The 18,420-nt window shown below is 62.6% G+C and overlaps 1 protein-coding gene across 13 annotated transcripts in view; it reads right to left on the bottom strand.

The window, feature by feature from the left end:
• VAV2 (vav guanine nucleotide exchange factor 2) overlaps positions 1-18,420 on the bottom strand; it is a 176,365-nt gene that overhangs the window by 12,802 nt on the left and 145,143 nt on the right. For 8 of the 13 annotated variants that reach the window (XR_009564216.1, XR_009564215.1, XM_070045660.1 and 5 more), the window contains 13 exons: positions 16,794-16,893; positions 15,871-15,966; positions 15,131-15,199; positions 13,538-13,624; positions 10,942-11,027; positions 9,801-9,933; positions 8,423-8,437; positions 7,448-7,557; positions 6,250-6,351; positions 5,809-5,897; positions 3,230-3,246; positions 2,340-2,361; positions 1,214-1,341 (listed from right to left, as the gene is read on the bottom strand). Coding sequence is in view for 11 of the 13 variants with exons in the window: in XM_070045660.1 (XP_069901761.1) it covers positions 1,214-1,341; positions 2,340-2,361; positions 3,230-3,246; positions 5,809-5,897; positions 6,250-6,351; positions 7,448-7,557; positions 8,423-8,437; positions 9,801-9,933; positions 10,942-11,027; positions 13,538-13,624; positions 15,131-15,199; positions 15,871-15,966; positions 16,794-16,893 (1,054 nt within the window). In the remaining 2 variants the exon portion in view is untranslated. The remainder of the gene's footprint in view (positions 1-1,213; positions 1,342-2,339; positions 2,362-3,229; positions 3,247-5,808; positions 5,898-6,249; positions 6,352-7,447; positions 7,558-8,422; positions 8,438-9,800; positions 9,934-10,941; positions 11,028-13,537; positions 13,625-15,130; positions 15,200-15,870; positions 15,967-16,793; positions 16,894-18,420) is intronic. The other 5 variants (XM_030838381.2, XM_030838380.2, XM_030838383.2 and 2 more) reach the window with 1 other exon arrangement.

Here is an 18,420-nt window from a genome sequence, read left to right on the forward strand (position 1 = left end):
GCTTGTCCTGAGGAAGACGAGGGGAGTCCCTGAGAAGCCCATCACAGCACCACCTTCCTGCTGTGACCTCAGCTGACCTCATCACCGTTTGGGGCGCCCTCACTTCACAGATGAGGACACGCTGAGGCCCAGAGAAGTTACACGCCTTGTTCAGCGCTGGGACCAGAGCCCCCTCTCCTGGCTGCCGTGTCCTCTTAGCCACACCGGCCCTCCCCTAACTGTGAGGGGCGTGTGGACCTGGGGGTCTTGATAAAACACAGCACAGCGTGGGAGGGCCTGGGGGGCGACTGTTCACTCTCTCCGTTCGCTCTGCCTGGAAGACCCTCCCAAGGCCTTCCCGGCCCCCACTTTCACATCAGCAAAGTGTCTCTGCAAGGCCACCCAAACCTGATGGCCCTGGTGACAGCTAGGGAGGGGAACTGGGTGGCTGGGGTCAGCGCGGGGCAGACGCTGTACTGCAGACACCTTCTCAGCTCCTGAATCTCCAGTTACATGAGGCCGAGTCTGGTGCGATAAGTTCGTAAGTAAGTACGTGCTGACAAGGACCACCACACAACAACGACGACGGCAGTAACAGTACTTGGACAGTTGAACACACGCACTGTAGCATCAGCTCTAAGCAGGTCGCCCTGGTCACCCAGCCTGGGCAAGTGCCCCAGTTTCCTGCGGTACCACATAGACCCCGTGGACGGGGGCGATCTCAGGGCAGCACCAATGGCTCCCCTTTCTCAGGCCTTATAATCAGAAGAGCAGGTTTCATGGCTCAGAGCCGTAAACCATCACAGGGACGTGTGTCCGTGTTTGGGCCTCCTGGGGCAGGGCGGTGGGCGGGTCTCGGTCATGCTGCACCCCCAGTGCTGAGCAAGGTGGTGCTGGCCTGAACTGGGGCAGGTGGGGAGCAGGGTGGGCGTGGCATGGCCTGGGCGGGGCCTGGGGTGTGTGTGTGCAGGACATAACCCAGGCAGGAGGCAGACAGGGAAAGGGCTTGGACGCCAGGAGGACGATCTCTACCGTGAGGGGATGCTGCACCCCCTACCACCTCAAGGCAAACACCCCAAGACCCGGGCCCTGCTAACAGCCCACTCCTCTCGACCCCAATGGTCTCGCACCCCAAACCCACCCCTGCCTGGAAATGCAGGACCCTCTGCTGCTACCCTGGGGAGTGGGGAGGGGGTAGCCGGGGGCCCGAGACCCTCCCAGGTCCAGGACCCACCTCCCACCACTGAGACTCAGGGTCGCCTCTCAGTAGCTCAATCACATCACCCGTCTGGAAGGTCAGCACCGGCTTCCCGGGGGGAGCAGGGTTGCCATGGTAATTCTGCACGGCCACCATCTTGGGACCTGCGAAGGACAGGGCAGGAGAGGGCGTGGCTCGGTGGCTCCATCCTGGTGGCAGCCCACCCCAGGCTGACCTTGACCTCCCGGGCCTTCTCAGACCTCTCAGGGCTCTTGGCAGCGGGCCATGGGCCTCTATCGCCCCTCCCTAAATTCTTCCCGTAAGGCTCCCACGTCCCTTTGTTACATATCATAAGTAAACTATTTGTGAGATTAACAGATTCAGGGTATCACTGCAGTAACGGCAACTTATTTTTAAAGAGCGCTTTCTGTGCCGTCATCCAAACACCTTTCGAATCTGTGACTGAGAGCCAGCAGCGTGGAGTAGAAGACGGGGCATCCCTCCTGTTAGAGGTGGGGGCCGGGTCAGCGACCTGCCAAGGCCACACGGCCACTCCGGGGCAGCCCTGGGCTGACGGGGGGGGGCCCGCCTGAGCCCCCCCAAAACTTGCAGGCCTCTCCTAGACCGTGCCCTGCTCTGACCGGCCCAGCCCTGCAGGGGCCGCGTCTGCCAGGCCTGGTTCCTGAAGCTGGTGCCCCAGAGGCGGCAGCATGGTTTTTGTTTTCTGTTTTCATGATTAGGTTGGACTCTGTCCACAGCTCGGGCTGCCTCATACCTGGTGCCTTCAGTTCTCCTGCTACCCAACGCAGAGCAAGGGGGGCTTGGGGGGACGGAGAAAATGGTAAAGCGACAGCAGCAGTGTCCCAGAGTCTGCTCTGCTCGGGGTCTCCGGGCTGCAGCTCAGGGCTTCTACTGGGCTGAAGGGACCCTGACTCTCTGCAGGCTGGGCCCTGGCCCCATGCCTGGCGCTGCGTCATCAAAAACTAAGGAAGTTCCCAGGGGAAGTGGCCGTGGAGGTGGGAGGGAGATGGGGCCGGAGGGCAGCACACACCCTGGGAGCCGGGAGCCAGGTGGCAGACACCGCGGCCAGGCCCAGGCTCGGCTCCCAGGATGACTGCTGACAAGGACGGTACCAGAGAAGACCCAAGTCCCACAGACTCACCTGGCCCCGCTCCAGAGGTGTCCTGTGAGAGCAAGGACAGAGGATAGTGAGGAGGGAAGGCTGCCCAAGCATCCCACACCCCCTGCCCCCCACACCCAGAGGGAAGGGTCAAGGCAGGAAGTGGGGAGGGGGCCAGGAACACGTCCTGAGCGCCCACGGACATTTGTGATGGTGACAACCTAGTTCCCTGTGTGACACGATTCTTACTTACACCCTCCACCTTTGTACCCCTCCACAGCCCTGGGACATCTGTCCTCTTCCCCTCCCATCCCTTACCAGTAACTCCCACCTCCTCCAGGAAGCCTGCCCTGACCACCCCAGCCCAGGGCCTCCCTGCTCAAAGCTTGGGGTTTGTTGTCTCTGTCCAGGACGTGTCCTGCTGCATACACTAAATGTTCTGTCTTCCCTCCTCTTTGAGGGCATCTCTGTAGCCCACGCAGGGCCCAGTAAGAGCCCGTTACGTGCTGGTTAATTTGACTGGACCCCCATGGCTGGGGAGAGAAATGACGTCCACAATCCAGAAGTGAATTCAGTGACTCCGTCCCCAAGTCAGCTGAAGAGAGGGCTCTACGTCTATCAGGATGGGGGGCAGGTGGGCAGATGCCTGTCACAGAGCTGGGCACCCAGAGCCACCAGCAAGCCACTGGGCAGGTGGGACGGGTGGGCAGCCGGGCGGGGGAAAGCTACCAGGGCCCAAGAGGCCATGCACAGGGACCCATGTCTACTGACGACCACGAAGGAAAACAAAGGCCCCTCGTAACCAACAGGGGCTCTGCAAGCCGGCCTGGCCCCAGGAGCGTGAGGGCCGGAACGGTTGGGTCTTTCCGGCTCCAGGCACGGGGCGGCGTAGGGTGCAGGGCAGTGGGAAGGGAATGGTTTGGGGGACTCACCAGGTCTGCAGGAGAACCTGAAAAGGAAGCACATCGGGGTCAGAGCCGCTGGGCGCGCCCGCGTGTGTGAGCGAGGTGAGCTCCAAGGCCCTTCCTTTCAGACCTGGATTACGGACACGCGTGCTTGGTGACCGCAAAAATCTCTCGACTACTTCTGATGGCGACTTCTGAGCTCTGGTTTTAGGGGCCCCACGGGAGAACACACACTGGGTATCAGACCCAATGGCAAACGGGTTTTCCTGCATGAGCCAACTCTGCTCCAACGGCAGCAACTGCCTGATCACTGGACAGAACCTGGGCTCAAAGGGAAGGTTTCCACAATTGATTAGTGATGCCTGCCGTGGGCAAATGACAGAAGACGTGGTAGTCCTGCTACTCTGTCAGCACCTCGGACACGGGACACCTCAGCTCATCAGATGGAAGGCAAACATTCTAAAGATTCTTTCTGCCTGCCCTGGGGCGACCCAAGGGGAGGACACAGCTCCAGGCTGGGCCCCGGTCATCTGACAAGCTGAGCTGCCACTCCACCACCAGACAAAACAAGCACCACAAGGGCTAACGTGTGGCTGATGTGACTTCAACACCGTCTAACACACGCACAGTCGCAGCCTGCTTTGGGCAGACATAGGATCCGACAGACCCTGCAGAACAGAGGCTACAGGCGTCAGGCATCAGGCACGTGCCCTTGGGGGAAGCACACGCTCCTTAAAATAAAACCAGGTGCCCACCACGGGCTCTCAGTGACACGGGGAGGGTGCTGATGACTTCAGCTTTCGAAAGATGTGCAATTGCCTAACTGGTAAAGCCTCAACTATACACATCATGAAAAACACAAAAACCTAAAAAGAGATGGGGGACGGGGGCGGGGGCATTGCAAACAAGGGAGAAGGCAGGTGATGGCTAACGGTAGCTGTTTTTGCCTGGTGTGACAAAAACCAGGATCCCTTTCATCTCCCTTACTTTTCTCTATATCTTCTATGGGAAATGGGTATTTAATAATCAGAGGCAAAAGGAAACAGAAAGATTATTTAAAAATAAGAAAACTTGGGTTTCCCTGGTGACGCAGGGGTTGAGAGTCCGCCTGCCGATGCAGGGGATGCGGGTTTGTGCCCCGATCCGGGAAGATCCCACGTGCCGCGGAGCGGCTGGGCCCGTGAGCCATGGCCGCTGAGCCTGCGCGTCCGGAGCCTGTGCTCCGCAACGGGAGAGGCCCGCGTACCGCCCAAAAAAAAAAAAAAAAAAAAGAAAACTTGACAGGAAATACACCAGAATATCACCTTTGGTTATTTCTTAATCTGTTCATAAGTGATAATTATTTTCTTCTTTATTTCATTTCTCCTCTTTTTTTTCCCTCTAAGTTTTTGATAAAGAAGTATGTTACTTTTAAGATCAGGAAAAAAATGTCAGAAGAAATGAACTGTCCAGTCGCTTGACACAAAGGACACATGGCCACAAGAGGGCGGTAGCCATGGGCGAAGCTGAAAAGCTGCGTCGGGGCCAGTCGGGGCCGGCAGCATCCTCTAGCCCGGAGGAGACTGGCAGGGTCGCTGAACTTCCGCCGGGCCGGAGTGGGCTGCATCGGGCGGGCCTTGGTGGGGACGAGGGGGTCTGGGCTGACCTGTCGGACCCTCCTCCCAGATCAGGGCACTGGACCAGCAGTCACAGTAAATGAGGAATTAACAAACTCTCCTACTCTGGGCGGTGGTGTCTCGGGGGACAAGCAGGCCCGGCATGTTTCCCTGTCTACTTGGAGCGTGGTTAACCCGCTCTGAGCGCAGCTTCCCTGAGTGTGGATGTCAGCAGAACAGCCCCATTTCACGGGGATGTGGGAGCATCTGGGCCCCATGAAGCAGGGCGAGCAGCGTGGTGCTTGACGGGTGCCCCACGCCCGGATCCAGAGCTCAGCCAGCCTCTGACCGTGGCGGCTTTGAAACCTTTCAGAACCATCTCAGGCTTTCCGGCGGCCCGTCCAGCTGCTCTAGGCTGGGCCCTCCCCCAACTCATCCCCCAAACCAAGACGACTGACAGGAGCCTCAGGCTTCCCCCATCCGAGGCAAAGGGGAGCACAGTAGGTGCCGTGCACGCACGTGAACGGTCTACAAACAGGGCTGTCGCTAAAGAGGGCCGGGCCTCTCCAGGGCGGGGGAACCCAGGGGCGAGGTGTTCCTCTGTGACCGGAAACCTCCATGCAGCTGCCAGGAATGTCCTGTGCCCTCTGCGGGGTGCAGATTCTAGACGCTTACAACTGCAGCGCGGCAGCGGGTGCCCAAGGGGCCGAGAGAAGCCAGCCAGTATGCAGTTAGGAGGAGGGCTTGCCCCGGAATCCCCGCTCCCGCTCCGGGTGGGCCTTTTGACACAGTGTGACCCAGGGCCGGCGTCCTCCCCTCTCTGAGCCTCTGTTTCCTCATCTGGTCCCTGCCCCGTGGGGTCACCACGGCAGGAAAGGAGAATGTGGGAACACCGCCAGAGCCGGCAGCTGCGAGGGATGACGGGACCCTCGGCTCGGGGTGTGTCGTGGGACCCTGAGGACCAGCCCCCAGGGCCCGTGCCCCACGGGGAGGGCAGGGATGGGTACTCACTGATCTTGCAGGGAGGGGTCACCTCCAGGCACTCCTTGTGTGCCCCGACGCCACACTTGGTGCACAGGTAACCCTGGTAGAAGGTGCCTCTGCGCCGGGGTGGGAGGGGGAAGGGGCAGGAGGTGAGGTGGACCACCAGACCCACCTTGCCTTCTGCTCCCCCGAGCATCACCCCTCAAAGCCCTGGGGCCCAGGACCCCCGCCCCGATGCGCAGCCTGGCTCTGCCATCCCCACAGGGGGCCCTGGGCACCCACGGGGACAGGCACCTCCCCTCCCGCCTGGATCCCAAACGTCCGAGGGCCGGCTGCCTCCCACACGATGGGATGTCTCCCCGGGTCCCTGGGGCCCAGCACAGCGCTGGCCTAGGGGTGCTGGGCGGCGATGGGGGCACAGGAGGGAGGCAGCAGCGGGCCCCCTCGGGGGCCGGGAGAGGGCCTCACCTGAGGAACATCCTGCACGCTCTGCAGTTGGTGGTCTTGTCAAACGTGTACATCTGGAAGCTGTGCTGGTTGGCAGTGGCTTTGTCGGGCTTGATGTTTGACCTGACGGGAGGGAAAGCGGGCTCCAGGTTCCCTCCGCCCCCCCGAAACGGGAGCCGCCAAACCAGCCGGGCTCCGGAACGCGGCTGGGAGTCAGGAGGCCAGGACTCAGAGCCAGGATCTGCCCCGACCCCCGGGCAGACCCGAGGGGCCCTGACACCCCAGGGAGGATGAGGGGTCCGAGTGGGAGCTTTCGAGAACCTTCTGGGGTGATGGTTAAGGGCTGTATCTGGACAGGGCTTGGGTGTGGGCCGGTGCAAGCGTTTGTCGTGACTCAGCAAACCGCACCCAGGATGTCACTGTGTGCGAGCCTGAGATATAAAGATCTAAACAAATCGTGACTTCATGACGGGCACCCTCACTCGCACTGATGTCTGCAATTCACTACGACACGTCCGCTAGCAGACGGCACCAGGGCTGGGGGGACGGCATGTGACAGAGGACAGCACAAGACGTGAACGGAGCAGGCCGGGCATTTACTGTGACGTTCTTTCAACTTGGATTAATGCTTGAAAATTTTCATGAGAACGGTGGGGAGAAAATTACAACCCCTAGAAAGCCTTGGGGCCCACCGCCTGGCCGCCATCTATTCTGATGTGTCCCACGCGGGACCCCGTTGGATCTTCCCAATAATCCCAGAACCTGGACCCTCCCTTCATGTGCATCTCACCAGGAGGAAGAGGCCAGGGAGGTGAGTGCACCTGCCTGGAGGCCCCCAGGACCTGCCACCTGGCCTCAAGGTCTGATGTGGCCAGGCACCCCCACGATCACCTTTCTCTGTTGGGCTAACTGGGGCTCCTCCTAGATTTCATGGAAAAACAGCTTTGGGGCTTTTCCCCAAAGGTTACAACCCACTGGCCTGTAAGACCCAGGGATCTGGGTCACCGTGAGCCCATCTGGCACCATGGCCATTCCTGGCCACTCGCTGCCCTGCCGGTCAAGTGTGGGAGGCTCGGCCCCAGGGGGAGGGCCCTCTGGCCACTGTAGATTAAAGAGCGAGGCTGCCACGCGGGGGGAAGGGGCTGGCATCCGGGGGGGCGGGTTCCCCGAGAAAGATCCACGTGGCCTCCCACCCGCGCCGCTGCCACGGCGGACTCACATGGCCATCTCAAACTGTTCCGTCCACTTCCTCTTCATGTCTTCCGTCTTGCAGAAAAACTGGAAGCCTTGCTTGCCTTGAAGGTGAATTAGATAGAAACCGTAGGACCACTGTGGGAGGAGACAGGGGACACGCTTGCAACGGGCATGGCTAGGTGCACACAGGTGCACGGGCACAGGTACAGGCACACTCGTGCCCGGGCCTGTACGTGCACACGTGTGTATGTGTATGCAGCCTCTAACGAGATGTCCTGGGACCCACCTCCGACCCCCTCCAAGGTGCACCCTCAACTGAGGTCTCTGCTGGCTTAGCCCAGGCCACTTCTAATGACCCGCGTTGAGGCGTTCACCTGGGGCCCCCTCCAGGATGCCAGCCCACCCACTTTCATTTCCTAAATGTGATGCCAAAAAAGCTCACTGGTCTGAATTAGAACAACAGAAAAAAACAAAAAAGGCAGAGGAGGCCATGGGCCTGGGGAGCTGCGGCAAAGTCAGCCCAGCCTTCCCACCCCTCAGCCACCACCAGGCCCGGCTATCACTCGGGGCTTCCAAGGGGCCCAGGAAGAAGCGTCTGGGAAGTCTGAGCCCATCTGTGTTAGGAAAGGTGGAGGGAAAAAGGAAAAGAGGGAAGGAGGGAGGGAAAGAAGAAAGAGGACAAAGGGCGGCAGAGAGAGAACAGGCCAAACCCCAGTGGCTCTGAAACCACCCAGGTCCTTAACCTCCAGGGACTGGGAGTGGGTGGGGCAGGCGGGAGGGGGGGTTTCACTTGACACCCTTTGCAGCCGGCAAATCTGTTATCACAAGTACATGTCTCCTCTTAATCCAGACACTGAGGGGAGGAAGGAGGAGAACGCCGGGAACCCAGCCCGGCTCAGGCCCACCCGGCTCCCCAGACCCCACTCCCAACTCAGGGAGGAAGTGTCGGCATCGGGCCCGGAGGGGAGGAAGGTGGCGAGCACGAGCGCCAGGGGCTTACCATTTTCCCGTGAGACTAGGAAGCGCGAGGAGAGGAAAGGAAAAGGGGAGACGAGATCATCAAGAGGCCTGGCCCAGCCCCGCGGTGGGTGCCGCCACCCAGGACACTGCCCACTGCCAAGTGCCCCAGGATGGGACCACCATGGCAAGGGCCTTCCTCCCAGAGGGGTAGGTGCCGGGGCGGAACCTGGGGGGCTTCGTCTTCAGCCCTGAGCCTGGGAGGTGGCCTCAGGTCACTGCTTCTGGGGCCCCAGTGGCCTGTTTTGGACATCAGGGCTAGGCAGGTCACCCCCAACAGCTCTTCCAGGTGGCACCTGCCTTCTACCTGTTAGCTCGGGAGTCCAGCCTCTTTCAGCACTTTGGTTCCTGGCACCCACACCCAGCCCAGGGCTGCACACCATGGGTACTCAAGCACTGGGTGCAGAAGCAGGACTGAACCAGAGAGCACGGCAGCCCCAACTCAGCATCCATCGCACCACCCACAGCATCCACGGCCCCACCCCAGGAGCCACGGCCCCACCCCAGCAGCCATGGCCCCACCCCCAGCAGCCATGGCCCCACCCCAGCAGCCATGGCCTCACCCCCCAGCAGCCATGGCCCCTCCCTCACCAGTCATGGCCCCACCCCCAGCAGCCATGGCCCCACCCCAGGAGCCATGGCCCCACCCCAGCAGCCATGGCCCCACCCCAGCAGCCATGGCCCCACCCCCAGCAGCCATGGCCTCACCCCCCCAGCAGCCACGGCCCCTCCCTCACCAGTCATGGCCCCACCCCCAGCAGCCATGGCCCCACCCCAGGAGCCATGGCCCCACCCCCAGCAGCCATGGCCCCACCCCCAGCAGCCATGGCCTCACCCCCCAGCAGTCATGGCCCCTCCCTCACCAGTCATGGCCCCACCCCTAGCAGTCATGGCCCCTCCCTTACCAGCCATGGCCCCACCCCCAGCAGCCACAGCCCGTTGGCTGGACATCAGAGCCCCACGAGCCACAGCAAGGCCCACCCGGTGCCCTCCTCCAAAGCGGGAGGGCAGGGGAGGGGCAGGAGGGCCTGCTTGCTGCAGGGGGCCACATGCGCCAGGCGGCCAAGGTCTAAGGCTGGGCTCTCACCAGCGGCCTCGGGCCACACCCCTCAGCTCAGGGTCCTCACTGGGGGGCTGCGATCCGGATCGTGCCCCTCCGACCCCCGCCAGGAAAGACTCAGACAAAAGGCCGGGGGGGGGCAGTGCTGTGCCCAGCACAGAGCGGGTGGAGGCCAGCCCACCTGACCACGCTTTCTCTAGCCACCCCACAACTCCTCCCTCGGGGGGGGTCGGTGCCTGCCCCGCACCGGGCGGCCCAGCCTTAGAAGCCCCTCCGTCACCACCGGGAAGCTGGGGCTCACCTTCTTGACGTCCTTGTTGTTCATGGGGTCGTCGGTCATCTTGTGGAAAAGCAGCTCGATGATCTCCTTCAGCTCGTAGCTGTCGCCCCTCCTCTTGCACACAATGACCGCCTTGTCAAACAGGAACAGGTACCTGGCCCGACAGCGCGGCCACAGGGGCCCGTCAGCGTGGCCACAGGGGCCCGACAGCGCGGCCACCAGGGGCCCAACAGTGCAGCCACAGGGGCCCGTCAGCGCGGCCACCAGGGGCCCGACAGCACGGCCACAGGGGCCCAACAGCGCGGCCACCAGAGGCCCATCAGTGCAGCCACAGGGGCCCATCAGCGCGGCCACCAGGGGCCCGACAGCACGGCCACCAGGGGCCCGACAGCGCGGCCACAGGGGCCCGACAGCACGGCCACAGGGGCCCGACAGCGCGGCCACCAGGGGCCTGTCAGTGCGGCCACCAGGGGCCCGACAGTGCAGCCAACACAGTGGGGTCCGAGGCCGCGGGACGGCTGTAGGCGCCCGGGTGGGCAGCGCGAGGGCTGCTCCCTCCCTGAGCCTGAGCCTGAGCCCTCCCCCGGCCTGGCCCACCCGGCCGACTCTGACCCCTCAGCCCGGCCTTGGATCCTCCATGCCCCTGCCCCCGCTGGCCTTCCCCACAGCACTGGCCTCTGCCGGTCACTGCCCATTTACACGTCCATCCTCCACGGGATTAGGATCCGCGTGGGGCAGGGCTCACGTCTCTGCGACCCCGGCCACGGCCCCAGGCCTTGGACGCAGCAGGTGTGCGTGGAGGACTGAACAAGCTTGGGCCGTGCCAGCTCCCCGGGAGCTTTCGCGTCGCCTGCCCGCACTCCCGCCCAGTCCTTTGGCAAACAGCTCACACGGCCGCTCCCAGGAGCCTGTGCGCTCGCAGGCCGCGCCTCTGGCTGTCCCCCAGCCCGGCCGGTCCAGTGCCGGCCGCAGGCAGGGCAGCCCCACGGGCGTGCCAGCCACTGGCCGTCGCTCTCACCGGGAAGGAAGGAAGCACTTAAAAAGGCGCAACCCAAAGCCAAGTCCACGTGAGAAGCTGTTTCCAGGCCCGCTGGGCAGCGGGGTGCCCTGGAGCGGCGTGTCTGACTCGGGTGCCACCCGGCCCGGCGCCCGCTCCACTCACCTGTCTTGCTTGGTGTGGTTCACTATGGACCGGACCTTCAGCTCCCCGTCGATCTTTGGTCTCCCAAATTCCTCCAGTTTCACTTGCTGGGAAAGAAAGGGCAAGGCCGTTAGTCCCGGTGCCAGAGCAAGTTCCCTACGTGGAGAGAAACGCAGGTGGGCACGCGTCCGGGGCGGCCGTTTTCCGCTGAAACCGAAGGTGGGAGCGATGTGAGACGAGCCCCCCCCCGGTTCCCGGCGGGTGCCGAGGACAGAAGGGAGGAACTGGGCCTGCAGACTCTGCGCCCCACAGACCCGGCCCTGCTGAGGACGCCCTCCAGCTCTGCGGCAACAAAGGGCGATTGATGGTGTGGGTCAGTTAGCAGGCCACTGTCATCATGGAGCCAGAGCGGGAACCTGGTGGGAAACGCCAGACGCCTGACCCCGAGAAACCAAATTAAACAGAGAACAGACAGCGCTTATCAGATAGAGGGCGGGCAGGGCGCGGGGGTCCTGCCGGTGGTTCATCTATCACAGGAAGAGTCTTCGAGTGGAACCCCCTCTCTGGTTTGCAAGGATTTCATTTTCGTTTTCTGCCTGGTTTGCATCTCTGCTCTGCTCTGATTCAGAGAGACGTCTCTGGGCACGTTCCCTGTGCGGTCTACGCGGACAGAACAGGAAGGAGAGGATGCCGCCAAACGCTATCAGGCCAGCCCGCCTGGCGCTATGACGGGGGCTCTCAGCATCTTCTTTCAGAGTTTTCTGCATTTTCCAGGAGCTGCCAGAGCAAAACAAAGGGCGCAGCGTGGGTGTCACCCAGGGTGGGACCAGCACCTGCTTAGTGACTCAGGGCCTCTGTGTCTCATCTCCAAAGGGCGGAAAGAAAGGTACCAGCTCCACCTGCTGGGATGGGGTCCGGAGAAAACCACACGGCTGGGCAGAGCAGGGCGCCTGGCCCACAGGAGTGCTCCACACCTGCTTCCCTGCTGCTTAACTTTTGTCATTTGATGCGCAAGAATTAGTCGTATGTAAAAACTTAAAAAAAAAAAGTCTTCTTGTCACAAAAGTAGTGCCCATCCATCCATCGTAGAGCATGTGGAAAACATCCAACGCTCAACGAGGGGAAAACCAACAGCCCCAGGCCCCACCGGGCACTAACACCACCGCTAACAGCCTGGGGCACAGCCATCCTTAACCTCCTCTTCCCTCTGAAAGGAAAGAAAAATGGGGTCGGGTCATAATGCTGTTCGGCGACTTCTTTTTTCTTTGCTGGACGACACATTACGATTGTCTTCACGCCACGTGCCTGTACCACAGTCCTGTTTGGGCTCTTCTGACTCTGGTTGGGGAGGACCAGACAAATGGGCACCAGGTGTCAGCCTGGGCATGCGGGGCTTCCTTTGCAAAAGCTTCTGTGCTGATTTGCTTTTGACAGACACTCACCCGGACTCTGAAACTTCAGGGACCAGAGAGTGAAAATGCATGTAAACCAGCGGTCCTCGGCCAGGGCTGATTCTGTACCCAGGGGACATCTCGTGATGTCGGGAGTTGTATCTGGTGGCCATGACTTGGGCCCCTGAAGGGTGGGGATGCTACCAGCATCTAGCGGACAGAGTCCAGGGGTGCAGCTCAACATCCCACAATGCACAGGACAGGCCCCGCGACAGAGAACGTTCCAGCCCCAAGTGTCAACAGTGCCGAGGCGGAGAAACCCTGTTTAGACCTTCAGCAGATCAGCGAGAGGCTGGTACCGGTTGGCACAGGCGGGGAGGTGCCTGCTTCCTGGGATGGCCCATCTCCTCGCCCCGCAGGACACAGTGGTTCACCTGACGCCCCGAGGCTGAGCCTCTGATGGACCAGGATGAGGATAAGGTCCCATGAGGTGTCAGCCCTGCCTGCTAGAGGTCAAGGGGGAGGGGAGAACTCAAGGGCAACTCCTGGGCAGGGTGACCAAACCCTCTCTATTGTCCCTCATGGAGACAGGAGATGTGGGTGAGCCAGGGGTCCCAGAGTGTTAGAGCCTCATGCTCCCCTGGGCGCCGCACTCTCCTCTTGGACCCAAGAGAGTCCCGGTCCAGGCCAGGGAGGGAGGGCAGAGCAGAGCAGTCAATACCGTTCCCCTCCTCGGGCCCTCAGCCAGTGGCCACCCTTGTGCACAGGGCCCCTGGGCTGGTCTCGGTGCACAGCCTGGCAGTGCGAGGTCAGCCTCGGCTCCAGGAGCTGTTCCACCCTCTCGGCGGAGAGCGCTCAGCACGGCTGCACGTGCCTCCACGACCCGGACGGACGGAGCGTGCGGTCGCCCTTCCACTTATTCGATGCTGAGATTGTGAAAGTCATTTTTTTTTTTTTTTTTTTGCGGTACGCGGGCCTCTCACCGTTGCGGCCTCTCCCGTTGCGGAGCACAGGCTCCAGACGCGCAGGCTCAGCGGCCATGGCTCACGGGCCCAGCCGCTACGCGGCATGTGGGATCCTCCCGGACCGGGGCACGAACCCACGTCCCCTGCATCGGCAGGCGGACTCCCAACCACTGCGCCACCAGGGAAGCCCTGAAAGTCATTGTTTAAAACATGCATATATGGCCGTGACTGTCTCCGCTCCTGGGGAGCCGGCGCACTTACCAGGTTCTCTATGGAACTCTGAAACTCGCCGATTTTCTTCAGGGTCTCTTTGTCCCGTTTGACTTCGTTGATGTACATCGCCAGGTCCTGGGACACACAGAGGCGGGGAGCGGGTCAGCAGGCCCACGCTGGGCGTGAGGGGCTCAGCCACGAACCCCACGGCACCGTGCAAGGGCTGGGCATCTCCAAAGCACCGTCCACCGTCCCCAGAGGTGGCTGGCCCTCGAAATGGCCGCAGGGGTGAGAAGCGTCACCCCACTTGACAAACGAGGCAGAAGAGCTGCGCCCCATTGGTGCGCCAGGAAATCCCTCCTCCTAGAGCAGCTTCCTTCTGCCCCGTCACTCGGCCACCTTCTAGGTCAGAGTAGAAGGAAAACAACCAGGTCGACCTGGACCAGCCAGTTCTTGGCCCTACAGAGCCTCAGCGGAACAAGGGCGACCCCACCGTGCAGCCCGGCCACCCACACGCTGCAGTCTCCTGCTGGCCGCCAGGGGGCACTGCCCACCGCGATCCAGAAGGCCCAGCGGGACAGACACCCAGAGCCCAGGGTGGAGCCCCTGAGCCAGGCGGTGGGTAGGGGGTGAGAGCTGGTTCCAGCCTCCCCTCCAGTGCCCCCTGCCCGTCCACACTGGGAGCCCACTGGCCAGGCAGAATCGGAGACCCCGAGGCAGGAGCATTACAAGATGGGCCTGGTGAGCCGTGCAACCGCCGGGGCCTCCATGGCACAGGCCACAGAGTTCGCACAGGACTTGGAGTGAAGAGGACAGGCTGCTCAGAGAAGCTCCAGAAACAGACGGCCGAGCAGTGGGGGGACAGAAGCCAGAGGGGGCGGTCCCCCTGGGAAGGTCACTTCGCAAAGATGGAGGAGGCACAGGACGTTGCCAGGTGACAAGGACAGGTTCAGCCCGAGCCAACACACAGGTGGGGAAGAACGGACACCTTCAGGGGCCTGGGCATGGCCAAGCCTGACTGGAAGGTGGGGCATTAGGGGTAAACACAACTGCAAAGCCAGCACAGCTCTGGAGGCCTGTGTGCCGGGGGGAGGGTCTGGGCCTGACTCAGCAGGCAGTGGGGAGCCACAGAAGGGTTCTAAGAGGGGGAGGGACGTGAGCTGGGCTCTCCTTCCGGGGGCTGAGCTGCAAAGTGGGCTTCCATGGACAGAGGGAGGAGGGGAGAGGCGCCGTGCCTGGGTGGAGTGGGCATTTCAGAAGCAGATGCCACACACTGGGCAGCAGGCAGGGGAGGGCCAGGTGGCCCAGCACTGGGTCCGGTGCCTGGATTCTGGCGACCGTCTGGCAGACGGTCAGGGAAGCGAGAGGAAGGGAGGCCTGGGGGTGCGGGTGGGGTCACTGTGGGCCAGGGGAGGCTAGAGAAGAGAATCCTTAGGGAAGCCCCCTCCACCCACCCCCTCTGCCCCTGGTGGGTCCCATCCACCGCCCTGCCCCTGCTCCGCCTCTTGCCGTCCCGGGAAGATCTACATCTCCGATCACCGAGGTAAGGCTGTTAGCGAGCCCAGGTCCAGTCAAAGAGGGCGGGCACGGCCCATGAAGCCCCAGGCTGGCCCGGCCTCTCCCCTGCCTCAGTTTACCCACCTGCATGGCCTCCAGCGCTTCTTTGAGCTGCTGCCTCTCGGGCCGGTCGGTGGAATGGCTCAGAAGTTCCTGGGGGGGTGGTGAGGCGTGGGTGACCACTCAGGGGTCCCCACCAGGCCCCGGGTGTGCAGACAGAGCCAGGCCCTCGGGACAAAGCCCCACCCCCACCCCCACCCCCGGCTCTGGTCCAGCCGCCCAACTCCGGCAGACAGACAGCGAGTCCTCCTGCAGGGGACACACGGCCTCGAGGCGAGGTGTCTCCAACGCTTGTGGATAACGGGGGGAACATTAAGACAGCACAAAGCCAGGGGCCGTGCTAACAGGTGACCTGCTGATTCACTAAAGAGGCTTGGCTGCCATCTCACAGAAACCACTGTCTCCCTCGCAGGTCTGTCTGTCCCGAAGGACTTCCTGTTTCCGTGGCCACCAGGAAGCTCAGGGACTGGGTTAGGAGACGAGCCCCAGGAGCTCTTACTTCTGGCCTGAGGGTGCTTTTCTGTCTCTCTCGGCTTTTTTTCCTCTTACCGATTTAGATCATAATTGTCCTTGCGTACTAACTGACAACATTCATAAGACACACAAACACTGCGTAGCTCCCGGCACTGATTTTGCAGTTTTTAGGCGCTAAGCACGGGCTGCCCTACTCTACGCGCTTGTTCATTTGTCACCCTGGCCTGTATGTGGGCTCCACCCCACGCCCCGGGGGCTGCCGGGCCCTGACCCCCTCCAGCCAGTCTCACCTTGAGGAGCAGGTGGTATTTGAGCACCCTCTGCATGGGGACCACCAGCAGGTCCTGCAGCTTGAACTTCCCGTCTTGGACCTTCAGGGTGCATTCCTGGGCGTCGGGGGAGCAGCGGGTGGGTTTAGAGCATCCTTGCCCGGGCACACCGGACCCCAACACTCCCATCCCCCGGCCTGGGGACGGGGGCAGACCCAAGCCCTGCACTGGGGCCCAGGTGTCTGGTCTTCCTCCGGTCCGGCTCCCAGAGACCGCCCCCCCCCAAACCAGGCGTGTGCAGAGGGGTGGGCTGCACAGCAGGCGGGCAGACCCTCTCATAGCCTCAGGGGTCTGCAGTGGCCACATGGGGGGGATTCTGAGTGACGCCTGGTCTGGGGTCTACCAGAGACCCTGGGGGAGGCCAGCTCACACTAACGGGGGCACCGCCTTCAGGAACCAGGGGCTCCCCACGGGTTGCCTGGACACACGAGGGCATCGGGCCTCTCCGAGGGGCGAGTCACCCCCAGCACTGCCGGAGCAAAGGGACGTGCCACCAGGGCTCACCCTGGGAACCGTCTGACCGGCCAGACACAACATGGGAAGCCCAGCCTCTGGGGGGACGACACGGCAGGGGTGGGAGGCTCCCAGCAGAGGTCCGTCACCTGGGGCCCCCATGGGGTCCCGATAGGCCAGGGTCAGGGCTCAGTCACAGCCCCCCACTCAGCCGGATCTGGTCCGGGGGTCCTGCCACAGCGGCACCCAGGCTGGGCCCTGGCCTGGGACGGTGACCTCCCCCTGCCCACTCTCAACCCCAACAAAATGCAAAGGAGAAAAAACCACCTGCCAGAAACATCTACCAAAAACGTCCCATCACTGCCCCGCCCCCAGCTTCCCAGGAAACGGGTAAGAGGCCAGGGAGCTGGAAGCTCGGACACGGCAAGTACCTCGACTTTCTGTCTGAAGTCCTCCCTGCCGGCCAGGAGCTGGCTCAGCGTGCTCTGCGCGTGCTCCATGCGGCTGCAGTACTCCCCGTAGATCAGGAGCCTGGACGCGGGCGCGCACACACACACACACACACACACACTGGGTGTGAGCCCGAGCCGTTTGCACGTCAGGCTGTGAGCACAGCAAGCAGCTCCCCCCCGACAGCTCCTCACGTGTTCGCACGTTTAACGGTTTTGTCCTTCCCATGAGGCTGCTTTCCTTCCCCGTCCTGCCCAGGAGGAGGGCTGCCAGCCGTGGGGAGGGAGGGGCACCCTGCCTTCCCCGAACCCAAGGAGGCCCTCTTCTGTGGTTCTGTTCCAGGTCAGGACCGGGTTTGGGGGTGCCGCTCTCAGCCCCCCATCCCGCCCCTGGAAAGGGCCAAAGCCAGACAGAAGCCCCCGCCTCCCCAGGCGACTCACGCTGCAGCCCACAGGCAGTGAGCACCAAGGCCCAGCCCGGCTCTGTGCTCGCCCTGGGGGGCCGGCCCCTGAGCTGACATTTCGAGGTGCGGGGACCCCGTGGGCCAGCCCTTGTTGCTGCCACATGGCACTGATGGTCTGTGCCTGGGTTCCAGCCACCGGCCTCTCAGGGCAGGGTGACGTCAGGCCCCGTCACCTGGGAGACGGGGGTGCTGGGAGGGGCCGCGGATCCAGGGAAGATGCGGGGTGCAGAGGGGGAGAAGGAGCTCCCTCTAACCCAGCCCCGCCCCCCCCCCGCTTCCGGCCTCCCCTGCGTCCACTGCCTGCCTGCCGTCCTGCTTCTCTCCTAACACCCTCTGCTTTGCTCCCACCACGATCCCCCAGGGCCGACAGACCAGAGCCCCCGGCACTGGGGCCCAGCGCTCTCAGGGCCTTGGGTTACTAGCCTGAAACCTCATCTTTCAAAATCTTGTCACCTGACTACCGAGTACGCCCCTGGAGAAGGACCAGGCAGGTGACGTCGTTGGCTGCAACAGCCACCACCTCTGGGAGCCACCAGGGCCAGGAGCTTCACGCACAGCGTCACGACCCTTTAACCCACTTGTAGAGGTGGGGGTGGTGAGCCCCACTCTCCAGTGGGGAAACCAAGGCCTCAGTGAACTTGCTAAGAGTCACCAGCTAATAAAGGGCGACACCAGGAGGCCGAGCCCCGCGCATGACGTTCCAGGGACGCCCTGCCAGACGCAGGTTACGCTGTGTGTCAGCAAACGTCTGGAGGCCTCTCCCGGCCCAGCTCTGGGAAGCTCGGGTGAAGATGACGTCAGGCCCATTTCTCTGTCCTCCGCGGACGCTGCTGCACCCTGGGGTACCTGGCGAGGCGCTGTGGGTAGGCAGTCAAGGCCTGTTGCTGGCTTCACTTTGGAGGAGATGACATTGCATCCTGCTGGGTCTGTGGGACTCCCCAGGCTCTCCCTGCACGGCCCGAGGGACCCGCGGTGACCACACCTGGGCCGGGCATCCAGCACCCCGGCTCTGCCACGTGAGCCCCCGGGCAGGTCTCCCCTCCCTGGGGCCTTGGGGGTTTGGGACAGATGGCCGGGTCCAGAGTCCCGAGTGTGACACACTGACCAGGAGCCACTCTGCATGAGAAACTGAGCCCTGGTTTCCA

The sequence above is a fragment of the Globicephala melas genome, chromosome 6, assembly GCF_963455315.2.
Source record: "Globicephala melas chromosome 6, mGloMel1.2, whole genome shotgun sequence".
Lineage (NCBI taxonomy): Eukaryota > Metazoa > Chordata > Mammalia > Artiodactyla > Delphinidae > Globicephala > Globicephala melas.